Source organism: Crinia signifera, chromosome 7 (genome assembly GCF_055691185.1).
Source record: "Crinia signifera chromosome 7, ASM5569118v1, whole genome shotgun sequence".
In the NCBI taxonomy this organism is placed as follows: domain Eukaryota; kingdom Metazoa; phylum Chordata; class Amphibia; order Anura; family Myobatrachidae; genus Crinia; species Crinia signifera.
The window spans coordinates 95800080-95825637 of record NC_139223.1 but is presented as its reverse complement, the minus strand read 5'-3'; the positions used below and the strand labels follow the sequence as shown (position 1 = coordinate 95825637).

The 25558-nt window shown below is 45.7% G+C and overlaps 1 protein-coding gene across 1 annotated transcript in view; it reads left to right on the top strand.

Moving 5' to 3' along the window:
* WDR75 (WD repeat domain 75) overlaps positions 1-25558 on the top strand; it is a 334745-nt gene that overhangs the window by 111095 nt on the left and 198092 nt on the right. Inside the window, exons 6-8 of the mRNA XM_083153502.1 lie at positions 4028-4098; positions 4581-4697; positions 10960-11048. Coding sequence (XP_083009628.1) covers positions 4028-4098; positions 4581-4697; positions 10960-11048 — 277 coding nt within the window. The remainder of the gene's footprint in view (positions 1-4027; positions 4099-4580; positions 4698-10959; positions 11049-25558) is intronic.

The following is a 25558-nucleotide window of genomic DNA, read 5'->3' as shown; positions in this document are numbered from 1 at the left end:
AACAACTCAAATCGGTCGACATCTCTTCACGAAACGTACTCCTAGCCACGATGGATGTAAACTCCCTGTACACTGTGATCCCCCACACAGATGGCTTACGGACTCTTCGCAATAGACTGGATGAACGCTCTACACTTATCCCATCAACAGACTTCCTTGTTGAATTGGCTGAGGTTATACTGCGCTATAACCACTTTATGTACCAGAAGAACTACTACGTCCAGGTATCTGGGACCGCGATGGGGTCTAACCTGGCACCCTCTTACGCATGTACCTACATGCTTGATTATGAACACCGGTATATCCTACCACACTACAAGGACAAGATCATATTCTACAAGAGATACATTGACGATGTATTCCTCATTTGGGCAGGCTCGCCAGAAGAATTCACCAACATGGTAAACAACCTTAACACCAAGGACCATCCGATTAAGTTTACACACCTTTCCAATGAAGAATCGATAAACTTCTTAGACATCAACGTCCGCCTATCTAATGGCAAACTCCACACCAGCCTCTACCGAAAATCTACTGACAGAAACACCCTTCTTCTCACCTCAAGTCAGCACCCACCTACCCTGAAAGAACATTTGCCTATCTCGCAATATATGAGAGTCATGCGCAACAACACAGATGACAACATTATGAACACCCAACTGGACGAGATGACTGACCGGTTCAAACAGCGGGGTTATTCTGAAACTACCCTCAAACGCTGCTTATCGAAGGCGAGGAAGAAGATGAACCCCTCTAACCCCGAGACCCAGACTCCTAAACCACCAAGGATGGTTTTCGTCAACAAATATGACCACACTTCTACCAAAATGCAGACCAGTCTGAGGAAGCATTGGCCAATCCTGGCATCCGATCAGTCGCTAAAATTGCAACAATATGGCCCACCGATGGTAGCCTTTAAAAAGGGACCTAATCTCAAGGAACTCCTCTTGCGACCCACTACAAGTCCACAAGTCGATTCGAATCTGACATGGCTATACTCGAAACGACCTGGCTGCTTCCGATGTGCTGGATGCACAACCTGCAATAGCCTTACCCCGGGCCCCACCTTTCCACACCCCCACACAGGTAAACCTACGAAAATAAGGTACCGCCTGCATTGCCAAATGGATCATGTAATCTACCTCCTCTATTGTCCCTGCGGCCTTGCCTATGTTGGCATGACGACACGAAAATTCAGAGAAAGGATGGCGAACCACCGCAACTCGATCAGATCCGCCATTGACACAAGAAAAGCTGAACTGCCTGTTCCCCGCCACTTCCTGGCAGCAGGACACCAGAACTCTAGCCTACGTTGCCGCATTATTGACTGGGTACCCCCGCCCCTCCGTGGAGGCGACCGTGGACTGGCTCTAAGAAAATTGGAAAGCAGATGGATCCACCGACTGGGTACACTTGCCCCCAAAGGACTTAATGAGAATAATCCCCTCTCCATTTTTTTGAGATAAATCTCACATACCCATATACTTTGGATATTTCGCCTAGAATTGACCCTTTGTATAGTCAACTGATATATGAACAAATACGAGACTGCCTCCGCTTGTACTGTGTCCCTTGCAACTCAAAACCTGCTCCGATCTTCTACCTAAAGTGCCAGTTTTGGGTCCGCTATCTACCTATATATATGTATACTTCTCTTATATATGCTTTTGTATATTTTCAAAAATTTGTTTTGTGCCTCTTGATATATTTATGTACTTAGACTTTTTGTATAGATATTTGTGGGCTTCTTATATACACATGAACAGTCGGTATTTGCCCCCGGCTTTAGATATAACCTTAATCTCCAGCCCCTTATCTACCAGTGCCCTCCAGGCGAATAGAGCACTAACCTTGAGAGACCCTCACAGACCCGTCGAGATCCCAAACAAATATCACCTTACCACTCACTTACGTATCCCCTGTAGTTTTATCACTCTCTCCCTACCTCTCACCAGCTCGCTACACCTGTTGTTAAAACTGTGCACTACACCAACCTAGTGCACCCCATACGTGACACGGACTATGCACATAACCCCCTGCAACGTCCCCCTGGTGCACACCCGCATACTTTCCTACTAACCCCTTCACACGCACTGTGGTGTCCTGTTTTCAAGAACCACGGTTGTGGACCTGTCAAAACCCCGTTTATCTTAATACAGCCCTTCTTTTCCAAGACCCAATGCACAACCTCTATCACTTACCCTGGTTTTTACTAATAATCCCCCCGGCTATATACCACGTTATTATAACGATTAAGCACGGCTTTGTTCAACTCATATACCATTGCGTTACTGTAACCTAGATATCCCGCGTTGCCTTGACTACCCCGTGCTTGTTACATTCTATTGCCATAGTTACGCACAGCTCCGGCATATTCCCGGAAGCTGTGCGCTCCAGAGCTGCGTTCCAGCGCCGGCATCCGGCCGACGCACTTCCGGTTTTACCGGAAGTACGATAGCGCATCACAGATGTGAATCTGTGGCGCCTCCCAGCTCCTTACCCCGCTCATGGTATAAATAGCCGGACGGGAGGGCAGTCAGATCAGCTGGCTGACCCTGTCCCTATCCAGGATGTTTCTGCGCCGCTGATTATATGCTGTCTCACTACTAAACGTAACTATGTCTTTTGCCTGTTTATTTGTACATGTCTTTGGATTCAGTATTACATGTACCAATTGTTTGTACTTTCTGTATACTTGTAGGCTCCTTGATAAAGGTCCATACTGGGACCGAAACGTCGGGGCTTGTATACTTTGATTGCCTACTGCTATGTTGACCCAGCTGGAATTAAAAACAATTTTTTCGTTTTATCACATGGCTGAATTGTGATTTAAGGAGAGTGCTCTGCTTCCATACCTATTGGTGTGGAAAACTCTGTCTATTTAATTAGGGCATGCTAATGCATGTACCTCTGCCGGGCACCCCACTGCTGTCTCCATTTGGGTGAGAGTGCGGTCACTTCCATTCTCTTTAGATATATATAGATATATATATATATAGATATATATAGATATATATAGATATAGATATAGATATATAGATATAGATATAGATATATATATAGAGATATATATATATATATATATATATATAAATATAGATATATATATAGATATATAGATATAGATATATATATATATATAGATATATATATATATATAGATATATATAGATATAGATATATATATACATATAGATATATATAGATATATATATATATATCTATATATATCTATCTATATAGATAGAGAGAGAGAGATATAGAGAGAGAGATAGATATATATATATATAGAGAGAGAGATAGATATATATATAGAGAGAGAGAGATAGATATATATAGAGAGATATATATAGAGAGAGAGAGAGAGAGAGAGAGAGATTCTGTTGAGTGCCTTTTGGAGAAAGAGCGCTACTGTATACAAATAAAATTATTACTGTTAATTACAAAAAGAGGTGCATGTTGTCTTAAGTATACAAAATATATAACATGAATGTTCGTAAAGAAATACTTCTATAGATAGCTTTCTATATTTAACCCTGTGAATGGGAAGTGTAAAAATAGGTGTGGAGATTTTCAAGCAAGCCTTTTTATAAAACCCTTTGAATGCCAACATTGCTATGAAAGATTCTCAAAATATCCGTTAAAAATGTCACCGTCGCTCAGAGACTGTTCTCTTTTTTTTTTTTTTGGGTGCAGTATTTAACTAAACTTAAATGAATTGACTTGGCTGTATTTGTATTTACTTATACTAAAAGAACAGCCACTGTAACCATGCTGGCATTTTTAGTGGATATATTGGGGATCGCTCACAGCAATGTTGGCACTGTAAAGGGTTAAATATGTTCATGCTGGTGTTAGAAGTACAGTATGGCATTGTATGCTGCTAGAAGGAAATCTGTGTATATAAGATAAGTTACCTTGAAGTAATAGAACATACAATATTATGAGAACCATAATTTTTTTCACTTCCATTAGAAATTATCTGAAAATATGTATTTTTAAAATGTATTATTTTACCTTTCTTAAGGGTGAATATATTACTGTTGTGAAAGGACTATGCCTCTTGGTGTATTACTTCAGAAAAAAGAAATATTTTAGGTAAGAATTCATGCACGTAGAATAGAAAAGACCGCTGAAAAAAATATTTTCAATTCACTTGCACAATTCAATTAGGTCCAAGTTCCCTTGAAAAACAACAGCAGTTGTACTGGAAACACCCCCCTCCCCCACCCCATCTTGCTCTAGACTCTCTGGCTTTTTGTGAGCAGTCCCATGGGGCTGTGAATAAAATCAACATGTCCGGAGCTACAGTAATGCTGCATATAGAATAATTTATTTGTGGGTGATATCTGATTGCATGAATGGATCAGAAACCTAATGCTGGATGTTTAAATGACATTATTATAATCTTTAGGGACCGTATCATTGATATGAGGCAAAGTCTAATGGCCATGAGGGGAAGCAGTTTACTTACCTGCCCTGCCCCAGTAGGAAATTAGGAAGAAATAAAGCCATATAGATTGATACAAAGGCTATCTGTAGGAATAGATGTCTAATCACACTATGTTAATGTTGTTCAGGTTCTCTCTAAGTCCAACAAGCAAAAAAGGCGCAAACAACGTATTCACAGTGGTAACATGTCATCCTGGAGAAGACTGCATAGCCACAGGACACAAAGATGGCAAAATACGACTCTGGTGAGTGGTTAAAGAGTTTGCACGATTTTGATGGCCATATCTAGATATAAATCTATATACTAGGTGGCCTCTGCTTCAACAAGATCGCACATAGCGATGTCAGGGCCAGTGTTCTTCAGTGAGAACACTGGCCCTGACCAATTAATATCCAGCATGCTGGATTTTAATCGCCTGTGATAACGACGCCTGGGACCAATGTGTAATTCTTAATTAACAATTCGTCAGAAGCGGAGGACTTAATCTTTAAAATGGTACCTCATCCATTTTTGGTTAAATATGAAAAGAGAAAAAGGATTGTTAACAAAAATAATATGATATATTGTTTGTCCCCAGCACTCTGGAACCCCACAGGGGTCAATTGCTCTAGTGCCTTCTTTTGGGATATGAGCCCCTAATACAAAACATTTGTGGTAGTTCGAGGAATCTTCACTCATTTTTAACCAACAGGAAGCTGACGGTCAAAAGATATTTATAGAGTATGTCCACATGCACAATTAACAGTCTATGATACCAACATGTAGACTTAGTTAATAGGACAAAGATATTAAAAATATCTCAATCGGATAAATGGGTCCACACTTGGGCACAGGCATATTCACTCGTAATTGGGAGAAGGAGCTGCCGGAAGGGGCAATACTTACTCTGTGCGGCTCCGGTGTTCCCCCAGCACTCGCGCAGCTCAGGCATCCATTTTATCACTATTTGGTGCCTCTGAACATTGCTGGAGGCTCCTGCTTTCTGTTGACCGACTGCTACAGTGTTTTACCCAGTCCCCTCCCGGTTCTGTGTGTTTAGACAGTGGAGTTTAGAGCGAGGTGAGACAGTAATAGGCTGTATGCAAATTAGGTCCTAGCTTTCCTGTGTTATACACCATAGAGCTGTTGGGTGGCTTGTGACAGCTCCTCTTTTTTTCATACGGTCTCTCCTGTCCAGTGATTCTACACATGGAGCCTTCTTCAACAAGCCGCCTCTAGAGAGCCAGGTATGTGTATACTTCCTGATGGAACCTTGGGGTCTGTTAATCTCAGCATTCTCTGGATCCATTATGGATCGCAGAGTTCTCCCTTTATAAGAGGAAGAAAACTCTGCCTACAGTTTTTTTTCTTTCCTGGTACAGATAACAAGTTTATTCAGTACCGGACTCCAAATGGCGATAGGGCTCCTCACCCTGTCTACTTTGAGACCTTCCACTCACCGATTCCAGGGGTGTGGCACACCACAGGAGATTCTTCTCTCAATAAATGCTCTCGAGCTCACAGCAGTGTTCTATGCTTGGCTTCAGGCAACACACTACTTCAAGGCCAGGCCATACGAGTGCAGTATGGCAAGGCCACGGCTGTGGCCTATATAACCAAATAGCATGGCAAGCGCAGTCGTGCCACAATGAAAGAGTTGAGTTGTATTCTGTGTTGTGGCGGGGATCAGGTCCCGGTCTTCATCCTCGGCGTAGACCAGGCATGCCCAAAGTCAGGCCCGGGGGACAATTGCGGCCCGTGCTGTCATTTCAAGCGGCCCGCAGCCTCCAGCTGGAAGCGGGCAGAGCATAAGATGTGGGAAGCACAGCACAGGACACTAAAGGTGGGGCCCCGGCGTGCGTGCCTTTACCTTGCTGTCTGCATTATTGAGGAGGTGCCGGCCGCCACAGTGAGATGTGTTTGGCATCTTTTGGGTGAGTATGCGTCCTACCCCTGCTGCTGCAATTGTATATCACCCTCCTCCACAATCACAGTGACAGCAGTGTGTGGGGAGGGGGCAGCAAGGGGGAAGCTTGCTACCGTAACCTGCAGAGCAGAGGAGGATGGCAGCGGGAGCCCAAGCATCTCCTGTACTTGCAGTTCCTGGTTTGCCTCTCCTTCTTCTGGCTCACACAAGGGGCTGGGAAACATACAGAGAAGGGAGGGGACAGAGTGGAGGACATACAGTGAAGGAGGGTCAGGCTGGGGGACATACAGTGAATGGCGGTAGTGATGGCCATTCGGGGGTGCATGGGCAGGCTGGGATACATAGTGAATGGGAGTCATACAGTGAAGGAGGGTCAGGCTTGGGGACATACAATGAATGGAGACACTGATAAACATTAAGAGAAGGGGGGGGGCAGGCTGGGGGGACAGGCTGAATGGTCAGCCCCCACACATTTACACTTCACCAAATTTGGCCCTCTTCACAAAAACTTTTTTAGGGGAAAGAGGGGAGGGGGATGGCGACCGGTGCACAGGTAGGTGTTACAAAAAGTGATAACCTATGATAACTATCGGTTCCAAAGTAACTGCTATATATCAGGAGGGATACCCTCTGTTTATTTAGGAGTGTGGAGGTGCACCCAAGAGAGTGGTTATAGTTGCAAAGAGGAAGAAGGAAAGACTCTCTGTTTTTTGGGGCACTCTTTTACTTCAGATTACGCATGGTAGTCTAGTCCAATTTTTTAAGGTATTTGATTAAAAGCTATATTTTAATAAATTCACTCTAAAGAGGAGAACTGTGGGAACCCCACACAGGGTCCCTAATTCTCCCCTATACATTTGTGAACTAGAAACAATTACCCACAGTTGCCTAACTATTACAGGTACTGCTTTTTCATTTGCAGATATTCACTCTTATATAAGAAGCCGTAATCTGCGTATGCACTATTAAAGTGATAGGTGAGATAGTGTGTGCCTCGCCAAAATCTTGTACTTATCTTAACGACCAAATTAAAATATGTATAGATTACCATGCGTAATCTGAAGTAAAAGAGTGCCCCAAAAAACAGAGAGTCTTTCTTTCTTCCTCTTTGCCTCTTCACAAAAAGTTTGGACACCCCTGGCGTAGACACTTGGGAGAAGGACTTCCTCAGTCGGCAAGTCATGTATCAAGGAGAATGGTATCTCCACCATCCAGTCTTCCAGAGGCTAGTAAACCACTGCGGTCACCTTCAGATCGCATTGTTGGCTGCCTCGGCAATATCGCCAATTGCCCTTCTGCTGAGCCCGTATCCTTCGGAAATAGGGGTGGATATCCTTACAAAAATCTGGTCTTGCCATTTCGTTTAACTCTTCCCTCGGATTCTGCTGCGTCTTTGGAGGAAATGAGTCACTGTGCTATTGATAGCTCCAGACTGTCCTCGTAGTGCCTGGTACACCACCTTCTAACATCTCTTCTGACAGATGAGCATGGCCTATATCACTACACCTACTGTCTCAGGTGCCTTTTGTCTATCCGGGCTCAAGGCATCTTCATTAGGGGGTGTGGTCCTTTCTGAAAAGAGCAGTGATATCTATCTTATGTGCTAGGACAGAAGGGACGCAGGGGTGCATTGTTGGCGCCTTTGGCGAGCTTATGTCTCATGGTGAGGGGCGTGGTGATTCTCCTGTGCGCAGATTACAAAGAAATGGCTTCTTCTGTTTTTACGGGCTGGTTTTCTGTCTGAGCTGCTCCTTGGATTCTCTCCATCTTCTTTCACCGGAAGTTGTCATTATTGCCAGAGGGGCAAACTCTTCCTGTGGGTGTTTAAAATTCAACCTCCCTTCCGTTCTCCCACTTTTTTAAGGCATTTAGCCCTGATCCTGGCTTCCTACACTCTCCATTGGTTGAACCATTGGACATGCTGGAGTTAATCTATCTGGCGTGGTTTCTGTTCTGTTACTGGCCTTTGCTCTGGCCAGAAGTATACCAATTTTGGGGGCTCTCTCCTGTTGTCTTTTTCTGATATTACGTGATGAGTTCATACATGAGGAATATGTGAGGTGGAATTTCAGATAGGTGTCTCATTCTTTCTTAAGGTTGTGACAGCCTTCCATATCAGCCATTCGTGATTTTCCATTAGATTTTCTAGACACCAGATTTCTGGTTGTGGTCCGTACACTACCGTTCTATGTTACCGCCACTGCTTCCATACATGAACTCTGATGCTCTGTTTGGTTTGTGCGATTCGGCAAAGCTGGGCTGTCTAGCATCTTCACAGACTCTGGTCATGTGGATTTGCCTTACTGTCTTGCAAGTCTCCGCCTTATTCTATTTCTGCACATTCCACGCACTCTGTGGGACCTTCTTGGGCAGCTGCCTTTGGGGTCTCCATTTACCAGCTCTGTAGGACTGCTACATAGTCGGGCTGCCAGACCTTGTTGAAGTTTTACCCTCAGTATGGCCTCTCTGTTTTGAGGGATTCTCAGCACTCTCCCGCCCATGGTGGGGATCTCTGGGACGTCCCTACTGTAACGTGTCACCTAGTAGATGAAGGAGAAAATGGGGTTTTGTACTTTTTTCCGTTATATCCTTTTCTCCTGGACGCCCACCTCAGCGCTTGTTTCCTTGTGTTTCAGACCAAAACCTTCCTTTCCTTTAAGTTTTTTCCTGCCAGGGTTGATTCCGGTTATGACGGTTGGAACGCCCTTGTTTCATGTGTTTTTGTTCTTTTCTCTGTGTTATTTCTCACTGGTTTTCATTACTTTACTCATTTTGGTCTATGCTAGAATTCCATGAAAAAAGCAATTTTTATCCATCAAACAAAGGTTGAAAACATTAAACTGGGCTAAATCCTATGTTAACTGGACAACGGAACATAAGATAGCGTTATTTGCTCTGACAAGACAAAAATCTCCCTGTTTAGTAGTCATGGCCTAAAATACGTAAGGAGAAGAATCAGAGAAGATTGACATCCTGATTGCATTTAGACATACCCTGAAACGACCAATTAGTGTTATGATATGGGGTTGGTTGTATGACCTCAAAAGGTGTGGTCAGAATTTCCATGATTAAAGAGAATATGAATGCCCATAATACATTAATAGTTCAGCCCAAATTAAAGCTTTCTGCACTTTTCCAAAACAATGAAGCATCATGTTGCTAAAGTGTGCAAAAGTGGTTTCAGGATAATTATATTCCAGTGCTGGAATTGCCTGGGACTAGCCCAGACCTTAACCTGTCTGAAATTATGGAGCTGACTAAAGAAACAGAAGCAACCCAGCAATAAAACCCAATTATTCAATCTTGGTTTCACATTATCACAGCTGCAGAACTAAAACACTTGGTTCACTCGATGGGAAGGTGTTGTATGGCCATAATAAAGAGTAATACCCTTTTCAGATATACCACCCTGGAATTTAAACCCGATACAATCCTGGGTTTTTAAAAATCTCAGGTCAATTGCAGGTGCGCAGGACCCAGGATTTTAATCGACTAAAATCCCGGGAATAGCCTTTCAGACATACACTAGTCCCAAGATTATGCATGTGCACGTGAAAAATCTCAGATTTTTGGGTATGTCTGAAAGGGGTATAAAGGTTACCCAACTAGTACCCTTTTTACACCAGTCTAAATAACCTGTGTTTTTGCATGGGAACGCTTAAAAACCCAGGTTTGCAGGCGGTGCAAATGATTCTGTTTGAAATGACCTGGTTCGTGAGACCTGGCATTTCAACCCAGGTAGCAACTAGTTTTGAAGTTATCGAGTGCAGTGTAAATGGGTAACCTGGCTGAATCCAACCTGGGAAAAGTTCACTGCAATGTAATAGCGGGCGCTGATCATGTCCCAGTGCCATATCAGGACCTGCCTACGATGACATTACCCGCCTGGCATTATGCCGGGTGGTGAGGCCAGTGTGAAAGGGGATGGAGCCGGGTACAGAATTTTTTTTCTGTGTGTTTCACTTTTCTTCTTTATATCTTAAGTTATAAATAATAATAATAATTATAAATCAGTTATTACATTACATTCTTGATTAAATTAATCTTTTCAATCATATAATCTGTTACTACTTAAAAGAAAAGATAGTGTTATGAGCCGTCAGACCTCACAAACACACCTTTTTGTAAAGGCTTCCACAATTTTGGCCAACACTATTATCTATATCATTTATGCACTTATAGATTTTTAATATAACTCTAACCGCTATGGAATAAAAAAAAAAAATATTTTCCTTAATTTACAAAACCAGGAAATTAATGTATTTTTACTAAAGCCCCATCACATGTGTTTAGATGGGTTATTCTGTATGCTTTGGCTGTTTGTCACTGTGAAGCGGTTCCAGATAATGGCAGCATGTTAAGGACTTGTTTGCTTTTTACCTGTTAACACTATGCACTCCTGTCATTTAACACACACCTCCTCCATAATACATAGGGGTGAAATGGTATTAGTACATATAACATGTGCTTCTTACCATATGGCCCATAAATATATACCACATAGTATGGATTTTTTTTATCACCGCTACTGTGGTACAGGTGAAATGTTGAGTAACTTTATATGTTGCTTTATGCATTATTGTAACCTTTTTCTTTTTAGGAGAAAATTCAATTGCCAAAAAGAATATACTTATTCCACACTACACTGGCACCATGATGCAGTTGCAGATTTGGCCTTTTCGGTTCAAGGTTTGTATAAATTGATGCACAGTGAATTGTTGTACTACTGTAGAAATGTACTCAACTGGCTTTTTGCTATATTCCACTTGAGGCTTCATAGTATATTATGCTGAAGTTTAAGATACTTTGGTATAGGTTTATTGAAATAAGGAATGAAACAATATCAGTTTCCATTGTACTTCAGGATGGTTGGCAAATTGCATTATTAGTATGTGTGTGTGTATTGTAATATCGAAATATGCAAATTTCACCGTTTAGAACATGGAGCAAAAAATTTGTTTTTTTTGTGGAGTTTGTATTCTCCTAGAGCAGTTCAAAAACACTGACCTAAAAAGTAACATTTCTCTGCTCCTAGTCAAGCAAGGATAAGTTTTTATATTGGGCACTTACTGTAAGCTGGGGTACACACTAGACCAGGGGTCAGGGAACTTTTTTACCTTTTACCCCAAAATATATTTAGATATGCCAACGTTACCCCCTTGATTTGGAAGGAAGGAAATCCTAATTGTAATACACACTGAACTGGCAGAAATTGATGATCTATCCTGCTAGTATGATACACAGCCTGTCAACAATTGATGATGATGATTACCATGTATGGCTGTGTTGTATAGCCACTGAAAATGTGACGTCCAGGCAACTATTAGTGCCAGTCAGTGGCGTAACAATAGCACCGCAGCCCCCGCGGTCGCGGGGAGGCGCAGTGTAAGTGTGGGCGCCGGGTGGCTGCGGTGCTATTGTAATGCCTGCCTGCCTGCTCCCCCGCCTCCCCCATATGCACCGCAGCTTTACCTGTCAGCGCTGCGGTGGTCCCGGCTCCCGTCCTGGCTTCATTCTAAGCCTATGGAGACGGACCATTATAAAATGTCTGCCCCCATATAGCGACAGTTCTCTGAAACTGTCTGCTGTATGGGGGCAGACATTTTGTGATGGTCCGTCTCCATAGGCTCAGAATGAAGCCAGGACGGGAGCCGGGACCACCGCAGCGCTGACAGGCATCCCAGCTCCCACCCGCACCGATGACAGCCCGGCTCCCACCCGCTGCCCGCATCGCTGACAGCCGGACTCCTATGTATGTAAGTATGGCTGGTGGGCGAGCGGGCTGGTGGGTGGGTGGGCGGGCGGCCGGGGGGGCGCAAAGAAACTTTTGGCGGGAGGGCTCAAGATTTGAAGTTACGCCACTGGTGCCAGTAATTCAAGATGTTATAGTGACAGTCTGGGGAATTCTTTTCCTAGACTAGAGATGGGTATACCTTGACAGCAGCCTATAACAGGGCAAAGAAACTTGGCGCTGAGTGGCAGTACAGACTGTGCTGCTGAGATGGCGCCGTAACTAGTTTACTCTAATGAAGATGCAGGCAGACTTGGAGGCATGGCCTGGGGCATCCCGCAGGGAAGCGTGTTATACACAAAGGCCTGACACACTGCACTGCATCAGGTTCTTGTACACTGCAATACTGTAACACACAGCTGGGCATGCATATAGAATCTACAGTATATATAGATTCTATATGCAATTAAATGAAATTCCTTCGGGCAATGGACGGTCACATTACCGAGACACAGCTGGGCATGCATATAGATTGCATGCCCGGCTGTGTGTCTGCAGTGCAACCGTTCATTTCCCCCAGGAATTTCATTTTTACCCAATTTGGGGTTATTTACCCCTGTTCCCTGACCACTGCACTAGACTGTCCACTCCACGAGCAATATAGTTAATGATTTACGAAGAACTAGCAGGCAAACAATATAGTGCTTTCCTACTGAACAATATTGTTTATAATATCATTCAGTGATGTCATCCTGTCTCTGCTCCGTACATGTAGTATTTGGCGAAATAGTCAAAATTGAGCTAAATGTAGAAACAAGAGGACGTTGTTAACAACTTGCAGGGGTGTGCATAGTTACCGATAAGCTTACATACAGTATTGCTTAGTAGGGCCAAAATAAGCAATATTTGTTTTAAATATTGCTTAGTGTGTATGAGACTTAAGGGTTGATTCAGTTACAGAGCATGTGCTTCCAAACATCATCGTGATAAGCTGCACACATTTGCCTTTTAATGAACCCTCAACTTTGGTATATTTCCCAGACACATCTCTTGGCTGCAAGGAAAAAGTCACGTTGTGTAGTAAAATTGTGCGTCTTCATACTGACACAAAATCCTCCACGGTCCCATCACAGACCATCCTCTACACCTAGGCGATGCACATTTAAGGTCTAAAAGTGTCGATATTCTACAGGGTGGAATGGGCGTAGTATCATTCTCGTCCATTACAGTGTCGGATTCTACACAGGTGGGATTGCCAGCCGCAACACATCAGGTTTATATTCATGACTCTGAGTCCAGTAGTGCCGGCTATCTTTGTTGTTGCTACACACTCATCACTTGAATCAGGGATCAACATCTGGATTCTTCTGACTACGAATGTAAGCCTGCTTGGCTGGAGTGCCATAGTAGAATCCTGGTTCTTGAAAGGAAAATGGACTTGGGCAAAAGCTCAATTGTCTATAAACATTCTTGAGCTGGGGCAGTGTACAACACACTACAACAATTGCAGGATTTTTTCATGGGCCAACCGGTACAGGTATCTTCAAACAACGGCACAACAGTGTATAATCCACCAAGGCGGCGCTCAGTTTCAAAGCCATGAAGGAGGTATTAAAAATATTGACTTGGGCTGAACAACATGTCCTAGCATTGTAGGCAGTGTTTATTTCCGGAATCTTGAACAAGTACTTTCTAAGTTGCCAAGACGTGCACCCGGGAGAATGATCCCTTCACCCAGAAGTGTTCCTACTTGTAGTGGTACAGTGGGGTCAGCCAGACGAGGATTTTATGGTGGTATTCCACAATCATAAGGTATGTGTTTTACGGGTCCTTGCCCAGATATCCACAAGCACCATTTACGGATGCACTGTCAATTTTATGTAAGTTTTATCTTCCGTACATATTTTTCTTTCGGGAGACATCAGGGGCCACAGCGTTACAGTGGGTAGTGGAGTGGGAGTGAGCACCAGCACCCTAGAGGTTAAACTTTCAACTGCCTCCCAGGCAGCCGGGCTCCTCCCCTCCTCTACCCCGCCTCCCAGCCAAGGACCTCAGTTTTTTTGGGTGCTGGCAGGAGCCAGATGCACCCACTAGAGGGGCTGCTGTTTTAGTAGCCAAACTTCTCTATTTTATTTTTTTTTCTTATCTTTTACACTGACCCTGTCAGTGACAGAGCAGCAGCACTGGGGGTCTGTACAGACCCCTGCGCTGCTGGCTTAATCATCCGGGTCCGGCGCTGCATTGCCACTCAAGGGTCCCTGGGCACTGGGGCAGCATACAGCCGCCACCAGACGCCGGGGACTACAAGCAATGAGTAACGCGCTCCCCATCAGGAGTGCACAAGTGATAGTGCAGCGAGACGCAAAGTGGCTGTGCTAGCAAGTGGTCGGCTGGCTCGCCGCCCGTCCCGCTGGACCACCAGGGTACCTTGTTTATGGGCAGCAGCGCCGGTATGCGGGGCCACCCGGCGCACGCCGAATCCCCGCCATTTTACCGGCGCTGCATGAGAACTCAAAACCTGGTGGGCATTTGTTAGCAGGGGGAGGTGGCTCCCCCCCACATCAGCCCCTCCCCCGGGGACAGTAGGCAGGGAACTGTGTTTGGCGGACAGAGAGTTCCCGACACTGACATCCCTTCCTGGCTGCACGTGAGGAGGGACACGGAGGAGCTCCTTGACGCCCGGGGTTCCATTCCTTCACTGCCAGGAGGCTTGAGCAAGTCCCCCCTGTACCTCTCCTGCGGGACACAGGTCACAGTTTTAGTGCTCCAGCCAGCCATAGCTGCTACAAGAGCCTAGTGCCATTTGCTTTTCACTGCATTGTATGCCTATGTATGCTTGCTGTATTCTGTGTACTTTATTAACCCATTAACTGCTGAACAGTGTATTTGGTGTCTTATTGTACTTGGCCCTCCTGTATTTACAATTATGCCCAACAAGCATTGCTGTCATGCACGGCCTGTAATGCGGGCCTATCTCCCCTGGACTATGTACAGGACGGCATATGTGCAAGCTGCTACAATGTGCAGGCGCTGCCCACGCCTACTGCCTCCTCCTCAGGAGCCTGCTTGGGCCTCATCACTTGTGCAGATGATCGTGCAGCTAGTGGATAAAGTCTCAGCTGCGCTGCCCCGGCAGCCCGTGCCGTCCTTATCGGCAGTGGGTGTAGCCCCCCCAGCATTGGATGCCCAGGGGGAGGGTTCGTTGCCCGTAGATAGACGCAGTTCTTTAGTTAAAAAACCTGCGCCACTCTGGCCCCCCCTCCTGCAGGCTACAGAGGATGAGGAGGATCAGGATGACTATTTTGCTTAGGAGGCCGTTGATGACTCCATTGAAGAACTTAGGGAACGCCTGCGTTAGAGAGCACCCCCCGTCTCAACTCGTGCCGGGCCTGGTTACAGCGGTTAAGAAGGTTCTTCTATTAGACGACCACGCTGATCCACCTGCGGATTCGGGCCCTATATTTAAGTGCCCTAAACGTGCCTTGGTTTTGTTCCGAAAGTCGGATAACCTGGACAGGGCCATTAGGGAGGCTTGGGAGGTTCCCAATAGGAGGTTTGTCATTCACACACACTTTTCCTCCCTCTATCCCAGTGGTTCCCAACCCTGGTCCTCAAGTACCCCAACAGTGCATGTTTTGCAGGTCTCCACACAGAATCACAAGTGCTAAAATTAGCTCCACCTGTGGATCTTTTCAAATGTGCCTGAATAATGAGTGCACCTGCTGGGTGACCTGGAAAACGTGCACTGTTGGGGGCTACTTGAGGACCAGGGTTGGGAAACACTGCTCTATCCTCTCCCCCAGGAGCATAGGACACCCTGGGAGACTGCCTCCCAGGGAAGACGCTCATGTGGCAAAACTGGTAAAAGCCTCTCTGTTGCCAATTCCTACAGCGTCTCCTAAAGACCATGCGGACCAGAAGTTGGAAAACTTCCTGAAGCTTATTTACACCACGGCTGGGGAAGCGGGCAGGCCTGCCCTGGCGTCAGCTTGGGTGGCTATGGCCCTAACTAAATGGACTGCTGTCCTGGTGGCAGAGGTGTCTGAGGGGGCCCAGCAGAAACCCTGCTGCCTACTATAGAGTTGATAAATCAGGCTGCCCTCTAGGCGAGGCAGCTCTTGATTCCGCTACGCTCTCCTCTAGGGTGTCAGCTTCGGCAGAGGCAGCTCGCAGGTCCCTATGGCTGGAAGGTTGACACGGACTCAAAGAAGGCTTTCCAGGCTCTTCCCTTCGAGGGTTCCCTCTTATTCAGTCCTTAACTGGATAAAATGGTTGCTACGGTGGCAGCTTCAAAAACTGCCTTCCTACCATCCACCCCGACTCCGCGTCCCGGCCTACTTTTCAGTCCTTTTAGTTTCCAGGGCCGTGGTAGAGGACAGGCCTTCTCCTCCAGATCTTCCCAAGGGGGCAGATCCTCCCGCCCTAGAGGCAGGCGTCCCTGGGCCACCAGACGCCCGACCCTAAACCTGCGGAAATCCCATGGTGGGCGGTCGTCTGTTGGGGTTTTCGGCCATCTGGCTGGAATCCACCACAGACGCCTTGGGTTCAGGAGGTGGTCTATCGGGACGACTACTTAACTTTTTGGCATTGCCCACGAAGATCGTTCTTTTCAACGAGTCTCCCATCAGACCTGTAAAAGCGCAGAGCGTTAGAACAATCCGTTCAACGTTTGCTCCAAACTGGAGTCATCATACCTGTTCCTTCGGCCCAAAGGGGTTCGGGGTTTTACGCCAGCCTCTTCCTGCTCAGTAAACCAAACGGTTCCTACAGGCCCATCCTCAACTTGAAGGCGCTAAACTAGTTTGTACGTGTACCCAATTTCAGGATGCAAACCCTACGCTCCATTGTCTTAGCCCTTCAGCCAGGGGACTTCATGGCATCTCTGGACATATAAGATGCGTATTTGCATGTCCCCATCCGTCCGGAACATCAACGGTTCCTGTGATTTACCATCCAGGACCGTCATTTTCATTTCCGGCCCCGGCCATTTGGTCTATATACTGCCCCTCGTGTATTCACGAAAGTGATGGGCAGCAGTCTGCGCAGGCAGGGTATCTGGATACTCCCGTATCTGGACGACCTGTTGATTCTGGCGCATTCTGCAGACCTTCTCCGGGACCACCTGACTATGGTGATACAGCTCCTGGAACGCCACGGCTGGAACATCAATTGGGACAAGTCTTCACTGCTTCTGGCCCAGTCGATGGTTCATCTTGGAGCCAGGTTGGACGCCATCCATCAGAGGATCTACCTGCCGGAGAACAGTTGTTGGACTCTGCAGTCCCGAATTCGTCGGCTCCTCTCTCCTCGACGGGTGTCCATGCATGCTTGCATGAAGGTACTGGGTTTCATGGTGTCGGCCTTCGACATGGCTGAATATGCCCAGTTACACTCCCGCCCCCTTCAGAAGGAGATCCTCTCCAAGTGGTCGGGATCCTACCATTCTCTCAGATCTCAGGTGATAACCTTATCACCAGCAGTCAGTCTCTCTCATGGTGGCTCCTGGAACAGAACCTCATGATGGGACGGCCATTCTGGATCCACCGATGGACCCTCCTCACCACGGATGCCAGTCTCCGTGGTTGGGGAGCGGTCACTTGCCAGATGTCGTTCCAAGGCCTTTGGTCTGCCTCGGAGGCCAAGCTCCAGATCAATGTCCTCGAACAGAGGGCGGTCTTCCGAGCACTCTGCTTGGTGGAACCCTGGCTGAGGGGTCGCCCGGTGCAGGTCAAGTCGGACAATGCAACCACTGTGGCTTATATCAACCTCCAGGGCGGCACTCGCAGCTGGGCCGCAATGGTGGAAGCATCCCTCATCTTTCAGTGGGCGGAGAAGAAGATTCCGGCTCTCTCAACGGTCTTTATCCCGGGAGTCCAGAATTGGGAAGCGGACTTCCTAAGCCATCAAACATTGAATGCCGGTGAATGGTCCCTCAATCAGGAGGTGTTCCAGATGCTGGTGCGATGGTATGGTTTAACCGAGGTGGACCTGATGGTCTCAACACCACCACAAGCTCCCTCTTTACGGATCCAGGGCTCGCGACCCGGCCGCCATCTTGGTGGACGCCTTGTCTGCCCCTTGGCCGTTCAGGCAGATGTACGCCTTCCCGCCATTCTCCCTCCTGCGAGTGGTTCGCAAGCTGAAGGCAGAGGGGGGCACATTGATCTTGGTCGTCCCCCCCCCCCCCCCCCCGATTCGTCTTCCTTTGCACCTGGACATTCTCTCTCAGGGTCCGTGTCTGCACCCAGATCTGAGGCGCCTAGTTTTGACGGGGTGGCTATTGAGACCTCCCTGTTGAGAGCTCGGGGGTTTAATGCACAAGTAATCTCCACCATGCTTAGAGCAAGGAAGGCTTCCTCAGCGAGGGCTTACCATCGTGTTTGGTGGGCCTACTTTATTGGGTGTCGGACTCGCCACTTCAATCCTAGGACTTACCGCCTGACTCGGATTCTATCTTTCTTACAGAAGGGCCTGGAGGCTGCATTGCGCTTATCTACCTTAAAGGTTCAAGTCTCGGCTTTGTCCATCTTGTTTCGCCGTAGGTTAGCACTGTTGCCGGATGTCCGCACATTCATGCAGGGTGTTTTGCATATCCAGCCTCCCTTTGTCCCTCCGGTTGCTCCTTGGGACCTTTCCCTTGTGCTATCTGCGCTTCAGAAACCACCTTTTGAGCCTTTGCGATCCGTGGTCCTGTGTTGACTCACCTGGAAAACTGTTTTCTTATTCATAGCATCAGCCCGGAGGGTGTCGGATCTGTCTGCTCTGTCTTGTAAGTCCCCTTTCCTGGTCTTGCATTCTGACATGGCGGTTCTTCGCACAATACCTTTTCGCCTACCGAAGGTGGTGTCCAGTTTCCACGTCAACCAGGAAATTGTGGTTCCGGCCTTACACGGGTCAGATGCGTCCCCGGATCAGTCCTCCTTGGATGTTGTCTGCGCGCTGCTCATCTATGTGCGCTGCTCTCGGCCTTTTCGCAAGTCGAACTCTCTCTTTGGGGCAGATGTATTAAGCCTTAACAAGAGATAAATGCAAGGGTGATAAGGAGAGCTAAACGTCCAGCCAATCAGCTCCTTACTGACTTTTTTCAAACACAGGCTGTAACATGGCAGTTAGCATGTGATTAGCTGGACGTTTATCTCTCCTTATCACCCTTGGATTTATCTCTTGTTAAAGCTTAATACATCTGCCCCTTTGTGCTGTATGGATTCCAGAAGAGAGGATGGCCGGCCACTAAAACTATTGCCCACTGGATTCGTTCTGTCATCAGGCAGGCTAACCTGGGCGCCTCCCTTCCGGTTCCGGCTGGTATCTGGGCACATTCCACTAGGTCTGTGGGCTGTTAGGGGTGGTGCAACAGCTGAGCAAATTTGTAGAGCTGCGACTTGGTCGTAAGCTGGTATTTTCTTGCGTTTTTACACTTTTGATACTTTTGCATCCCAGAGTGTTGGATGTGGCACAGGCGCGTCCCCACCCATAGACGGCTGCTTTAGGATGTCCCACTGTAACGCTGTGGCCCCTGATGTCTCCTGAAGTAGAAAATTAGATTTGTCTTACAGTACCTGGTAAATCTTTCTTCGAGGACATCAGGGATCCCTCCCTGCCGCACCTGCTTTACTTTAGTTAAAATTGCGTTAAGTTACGTTTGTTATATTGTTCCTCTGTTGAGGTTACTAACATGTTCAGAATGTGTTCTGTGTGGTGCTTCTCTTTCTTCTCACTGGTCTCCAGCCTTGGCTTGTTAAAAAAAAGTCCTTGGTCTGGAGGCGGGGTAGAGGAGGGGAGGAGCCTGGCTTCCTGGGAGGCAGTTGAAGTTTAACCTCTAGGGTGCTGGTGTTCACTCCCACTCCACTACCCACTGTAACGCTGTGGCCCCTGATGTCCTTGGAGAAAGAGATTTACCAGGTAAGACATAAATCTCAGTTTCCATGCTTCCACGAGTACTTCAGAAACTCAAACAGGAAGGTGGAAACCTCATACTGGTGGCCCCTGCCTTGCCCAGATATCATTGGTTTCCCTACCTATTTTGTCTGTCAGTAGGCAAGCCACTTCTAATACTCCTCAGCCAAAGACCTTACTCAGACTGCGGCGCCGGTCTTTGATGCCGTGGTACTTAAGGCTGTCATCCTGTAGCATAAAGGGTTTTCGGATTGGGTAGTTTAAACTATGATTTAGGGCCTGAAAATCAGCTTCAACAAAAATTGACTGTAGAGTATGGCATACCTAATTCTCCTGGTGTACTTCAAGACATTCTAATGCCAAAATTTTCAAAGCTGCAAGAATATTTGCATTTCTCCAAAGGGGCTTGGATTTGGGTCTAAGATTGGCCTCGCTCAAGGTTCATATCTCGACCCTTTCCATATGGTTCCAGGCTTTACCTGATATAGGTACTTATCTTTAAGGAGTGATACGTATTCAGCCAACTTATGTTCCTGATACGGCCCGTGGGATTTAACGGTGGTGTGTATGTGTAAAATATATATATATATATACATATATGTAGAAATGTAAAAAGATATTGGCGACTAATTATTGTAAATAAGATAATTTGAATAAAAAATAAAATATTTAATAGGATGACAATGAAACAATATATAAGTAAAAAGACAATCGTATACCAATGGACATATGATTACACAGTAAAAGCTGGTATTCAAGGTATACAGGTGTAAAAACAATAGATAGGTAGGAAATAGGGTTAGGATATATATAAAAAAGGGGATTTTTTTTCTTATAAATCAAAAGTAAAAAGTTTTTTTACTTATTAAAACAATCAGATCTAAAAAATACTAAAAAGATATATAAAAAAGTTATTAAAAAAAGTTCTTAACTTTTGGAGTGATGGGAGGTAGGTGGCCCAACGCGTTTCGTCGAAGTGACTTCTTCAAGGGGTGGGAGTCAAATGAGCTCAGATCTGTATTTATACCTGTATGCCTGTCAGTATCAGCTATGACATCATTTCCTGTTCATTAGTCAATTACTAAGGCTAAAATCGTTGGAACGTCATATATTAGGACTGGACATATGTTTAGAGGTTAATTCAGGTGCAGAGGTGTAAAACGCTATATTTACAACATTTTTAAGTGGCTAAAAACGTTCATTTGATGTAAAGTACATAAAATCGCGGAACTTCCGCCACGTTTCCGGCGTCCATACGGCGATAGTGCGCATGCCCGGCTGTTCACTGTTTATATGAAGCTGTGACCTTCTCCGCTGGGTGCGCTTGCGCAGGAAGGCTGCGAGACTGTCAGAGGTTCTCTTGTATGGCTCTTGCGGATGTGTCCTTATCAGTGAGCGCCGGCGGCCATTTTGTTGGAGTTTTCCCATTAAAAAAGGCCGATTGTAATGCTTCTTATGGCTATTTTCATTGCGCCCATGTCATATATAAAAACAAAAGGAAGGATGGTTAATGCATTTGTTATGGACTGTTGGGATATAATAGTATACCCATATAAATTAATAATTAGAAATTGCGAGGCTAATTATAAGTGATCTCATAAATAAATACACCAGTGTGTTCATCTGAAAAAGGTTTACGTGATGGTTTGTATGTCACACATAAATCACTAATATGAATTATAACTAATAGTGTTTATCCATAAACACCTAACTACTATTAAGGTCTAAATAACTTTTAGCACTTTAGCACTCTTCTACTTTATATTTATTTTTATTTATTCATAGTATGGTACACAGCAATATGAAGTATTAATAATAAAGTTCATGCGAATTATTAATATTGGGTCAGTTTTACTGATTATTAAATATGCACTATATTTGTATTGACATACAAACCATCACGTAAACCTTTTTCAGATGAACACACTGGTGTATTTATTTATGAGATCACTTATAATTAGCCTCGCAATTTCTAATTATTAATTTATATGGGTATACTATTATATCCCAACAGTCCAGAACAAATGCATTAACCATCCTTCCTTTTATTTTTATATATGACATGGGCGCAATGAAAATAGCCATAAGAAGCATTACAAGCAGCCTTTTTTAATGGGAAAACTCCAACAAAATGGCCGCCGGCGCTCACTGATAAGGACACATCCGCAAGAGCCATACAAGAGAACCTCTGACAGTCTCGCAGCCTTCCTGCGCAAGCGCACCCAGCGGAGAAGGTCACAGCTTCATATAAACAGTGAACAGCCGGGCATGCGCACTAGCGCCGTATGGACGCCGGAAACGTGGCGGAAGTGCCGCGATTTTATGTACTTTACATCAAATGAACGTTTTTAGCCACTTAAAAATGTTGTAAATATAGCGTTTTACACCTCTGCACCTGAATTAACCTCTAAACATATGTCCAGTCCTAATATATGATGTTCCAACGATTTTAGCCTTAGTAATTGACTAATGAACAGGAAATGATGTCATAGCTGATACTGACAGGCATACAGGTATAAATACAGATCTGAGCTCATTTGTCTCCCACCCCTTGAAGAAGTCACTTCGACGAAACGCGTTGGGCCACCTACCTCCCATCACTCCAAAAGTTAAGAACTTTTTTTAATAACTTTTTTATATATCTTTTCAGTATTTTTTATATCTGATTTTTTTAATAAGTAAAAAAACTTTTTACTTTTGATTTATAAGAAAAAAAATCCCCTTTTTTATATATATCCTCACCCTATTTCCTACCTATCTATTGTTTTTACACCTGTATACCTTGAATACCAGCTTTTACTGTGTAATCATATGTCCATTGGTATACGATTGTCTTTTTACTTATATATTGTTTCATTGTCATCCTATTAAATATTTTATTTTTTATTCAAATTATCTTATTTACAATAATTAGTCGCCAATATCTTTTTACATTTCTACCTATTTACTCGTGAGTGACATACCATCGCTCTTACTTAAAGACAGGCTGACACCCTCTATATTATAAGGGAATATTATTGTTTGAAGAATATACATCTAGCACAAGTGGCGCCCCCTATCCAAAACTAACATATATACATATATATATATATATCTCATATACTGCGGCACATCGGACTAGAATAAAATGGCTGATTTAGTTGCTTGGTTCCCTCTGCAATCCACACTACTTGGCATAATTAATCCTCCTACGTTGTGGCACATCGGACTGGAATAAAAATGCTGCACCAATTGCTTGCATCATTGACATTTCAATGAAAGAATAAATCATCAGGATACAATGATTATTTGGTACTTGTGAGTTATCCGGGCGCCCGATGTGGTCATCGCATGCCATTATAATAAGGCATACGATGCGATGCGACGCGACGCGTTTTGCCATCGCGTCGCATCGTATGCCTTATTGTATGGTATGAGATGCGACGCGACGCAATGTTAACACTTCCCGCCCATTTTTAAACCCGCCCTCTGGCAGAAAATCAGTGTGAGGTAGTTTCCAGAGGAGAGAGCAAGTGATTTACAGAGAGAGATAGTGTTTTACAGCGTTGGTGTATATTTGTGAGGTGATTTTTTGGACATTTGCCCCAATATTGCCCCATTTGGCCCCTTACACCTGCCCCATTTTGGCCCTTACACCATTATTCCCAAAATGGCTTTGGTTGATGGCATCTTCAGCCTCCCAAAAACTGAGGAAGAGACAGTCGTATTCCTGCAGGAGAAAGGGCTGCTCCCATTGACTGCCACATGCCCAAATGGCCACCCTATGCGCCTGTCCCTGAAAGAGCGCAAATGGCGCTGCTATATTAAAAGTTGCAGCAAAAAACAGAGTCTGCGGGCCTCCCTATTCTATCCTGGGTGCAGGCTCCCATTCATGACTATCCTGCGCTTCATCTGGTGCTGGTGCGATGAATTGACGTCAATAGAGTTCTGTGCTAAGAATTTAAAGCTATGCAACAAAAGCACCATTTTTTATAACGCCTTAATGCGGGAGGCATGCCAATGTGACTTGATGGCACAGCCTCAACGGCAGATTGGAGGCCCAGGGCAAATGGTGGAGGTTGACGAAACACTGTTTGTGAAGCGCAAAGCCAATGTTGGCAGAATACTCCCACAGCAGTGGGTGTTCGGAGGAGTATGCCGGGAGACAGGGGACTGTTTCATGGTCGCAGTTGCCAAGCGAGATGCACCCACTCTCCTCGGTGCAATTGTGGAGCACGTGGCACCTGGCAGCACCATCGTCAGTGATTGCTGGCGCGCCTACCAAACTACTGAACTGGAGCGGGCTGGTTACAGCCACTTGCGGGTCAATCATCGATTCAATTTTGTAGACCCAGAGACTGGTGCACACACACAGAACATTGAGAGACTGTGGGGTTGTGCAAAATGGCGCAACAAACGCCAGCGGGGCACAGCCCGCCATCATCTTGATTCGTACATGCAGGAGTTCGTGTGGCGAAAGTGCCTGGCGGGAGACAGTGCATTTGAGCGCATTCTGCATGCGCTCACGTTACTTGATAAATAATGATGTTGATTGATTATTGTGTGCTTTGTGATTGATTGTTATTCTAATTTATTTCATTAATATGTTAATTACACAGTTATTCCCTTTAATTCAGTTGTCCTTAATGTGTCAGATATGCATGATATTGATGAATGATATTGGATGCTCACAGCCACTCCACTATCAACGTGAACCCGAAGCGTGGCGAGCGCAGCGAGCCCGCCAGGGGCGGCGGTACGCGTCCTCCGACCTTTTCATGCCCTACTATCCACTAGGGCGTGGAGTGAGAATATAATAGTGTGGCGAGCGCAGCGAGGCGAGCGCAGCGAGCACCGCGAGGGGACACGGATACCTTCACAGGTAAGCGCGTCCCTTCGCGGGCTTACCAGGTGTCCACAGCGACGTGGACACCTGGGAAGCCCGCGAAGGGACGCGCTTCCCTGTGAAGGTATCCGTGTCCCCTCGCTGCGCTCGCCACGCTTCGGGCTCGGTGGCTCGCTGCGCTCGCCACACTATTCTATTCTCACTCCACGCCCTAGTGGATAGTAGGGCATGAAAAGGTCGGAGGACGCGTACCGCCGCCCCTCGCGGGCTCGCTGCGCTCGCCACGCTTCGGGTTCACGTTGATAGTGGAGTGGCGTTAACAATGGGGATGGGACTGACATTGTGTCACTTTTTGGGACACTTTCTTGGGGGTTTTACACTGCTAAAATCGGGTGGTATCGCATCCCATCGCATCGCATGCCATGTGGTTAACATGCGATGCGACGTGATCACTTTACATGGTACCCGATGTAAAATCGGGTTCGGGTGGTCATCTCGTCGCGTCGCATCGCATGCCATTTGGTTAACATACGATGCGACGCGAAATCGGGTTCGGGTGGTCATCTCGTCGCGTCGCATCGCATGCCATTTGGTTAACATACGATACCATGCGATGCGACGCGATGCGTATACGACCAAAAATCGGGCGCCCGGATAACTCACAAGTACCGATTATTTCATTGAAACATTGATGATGCAAGCAATTGGTGCAGCATATTTATTCTAGTCCAATGTGCCGCAGCGTAT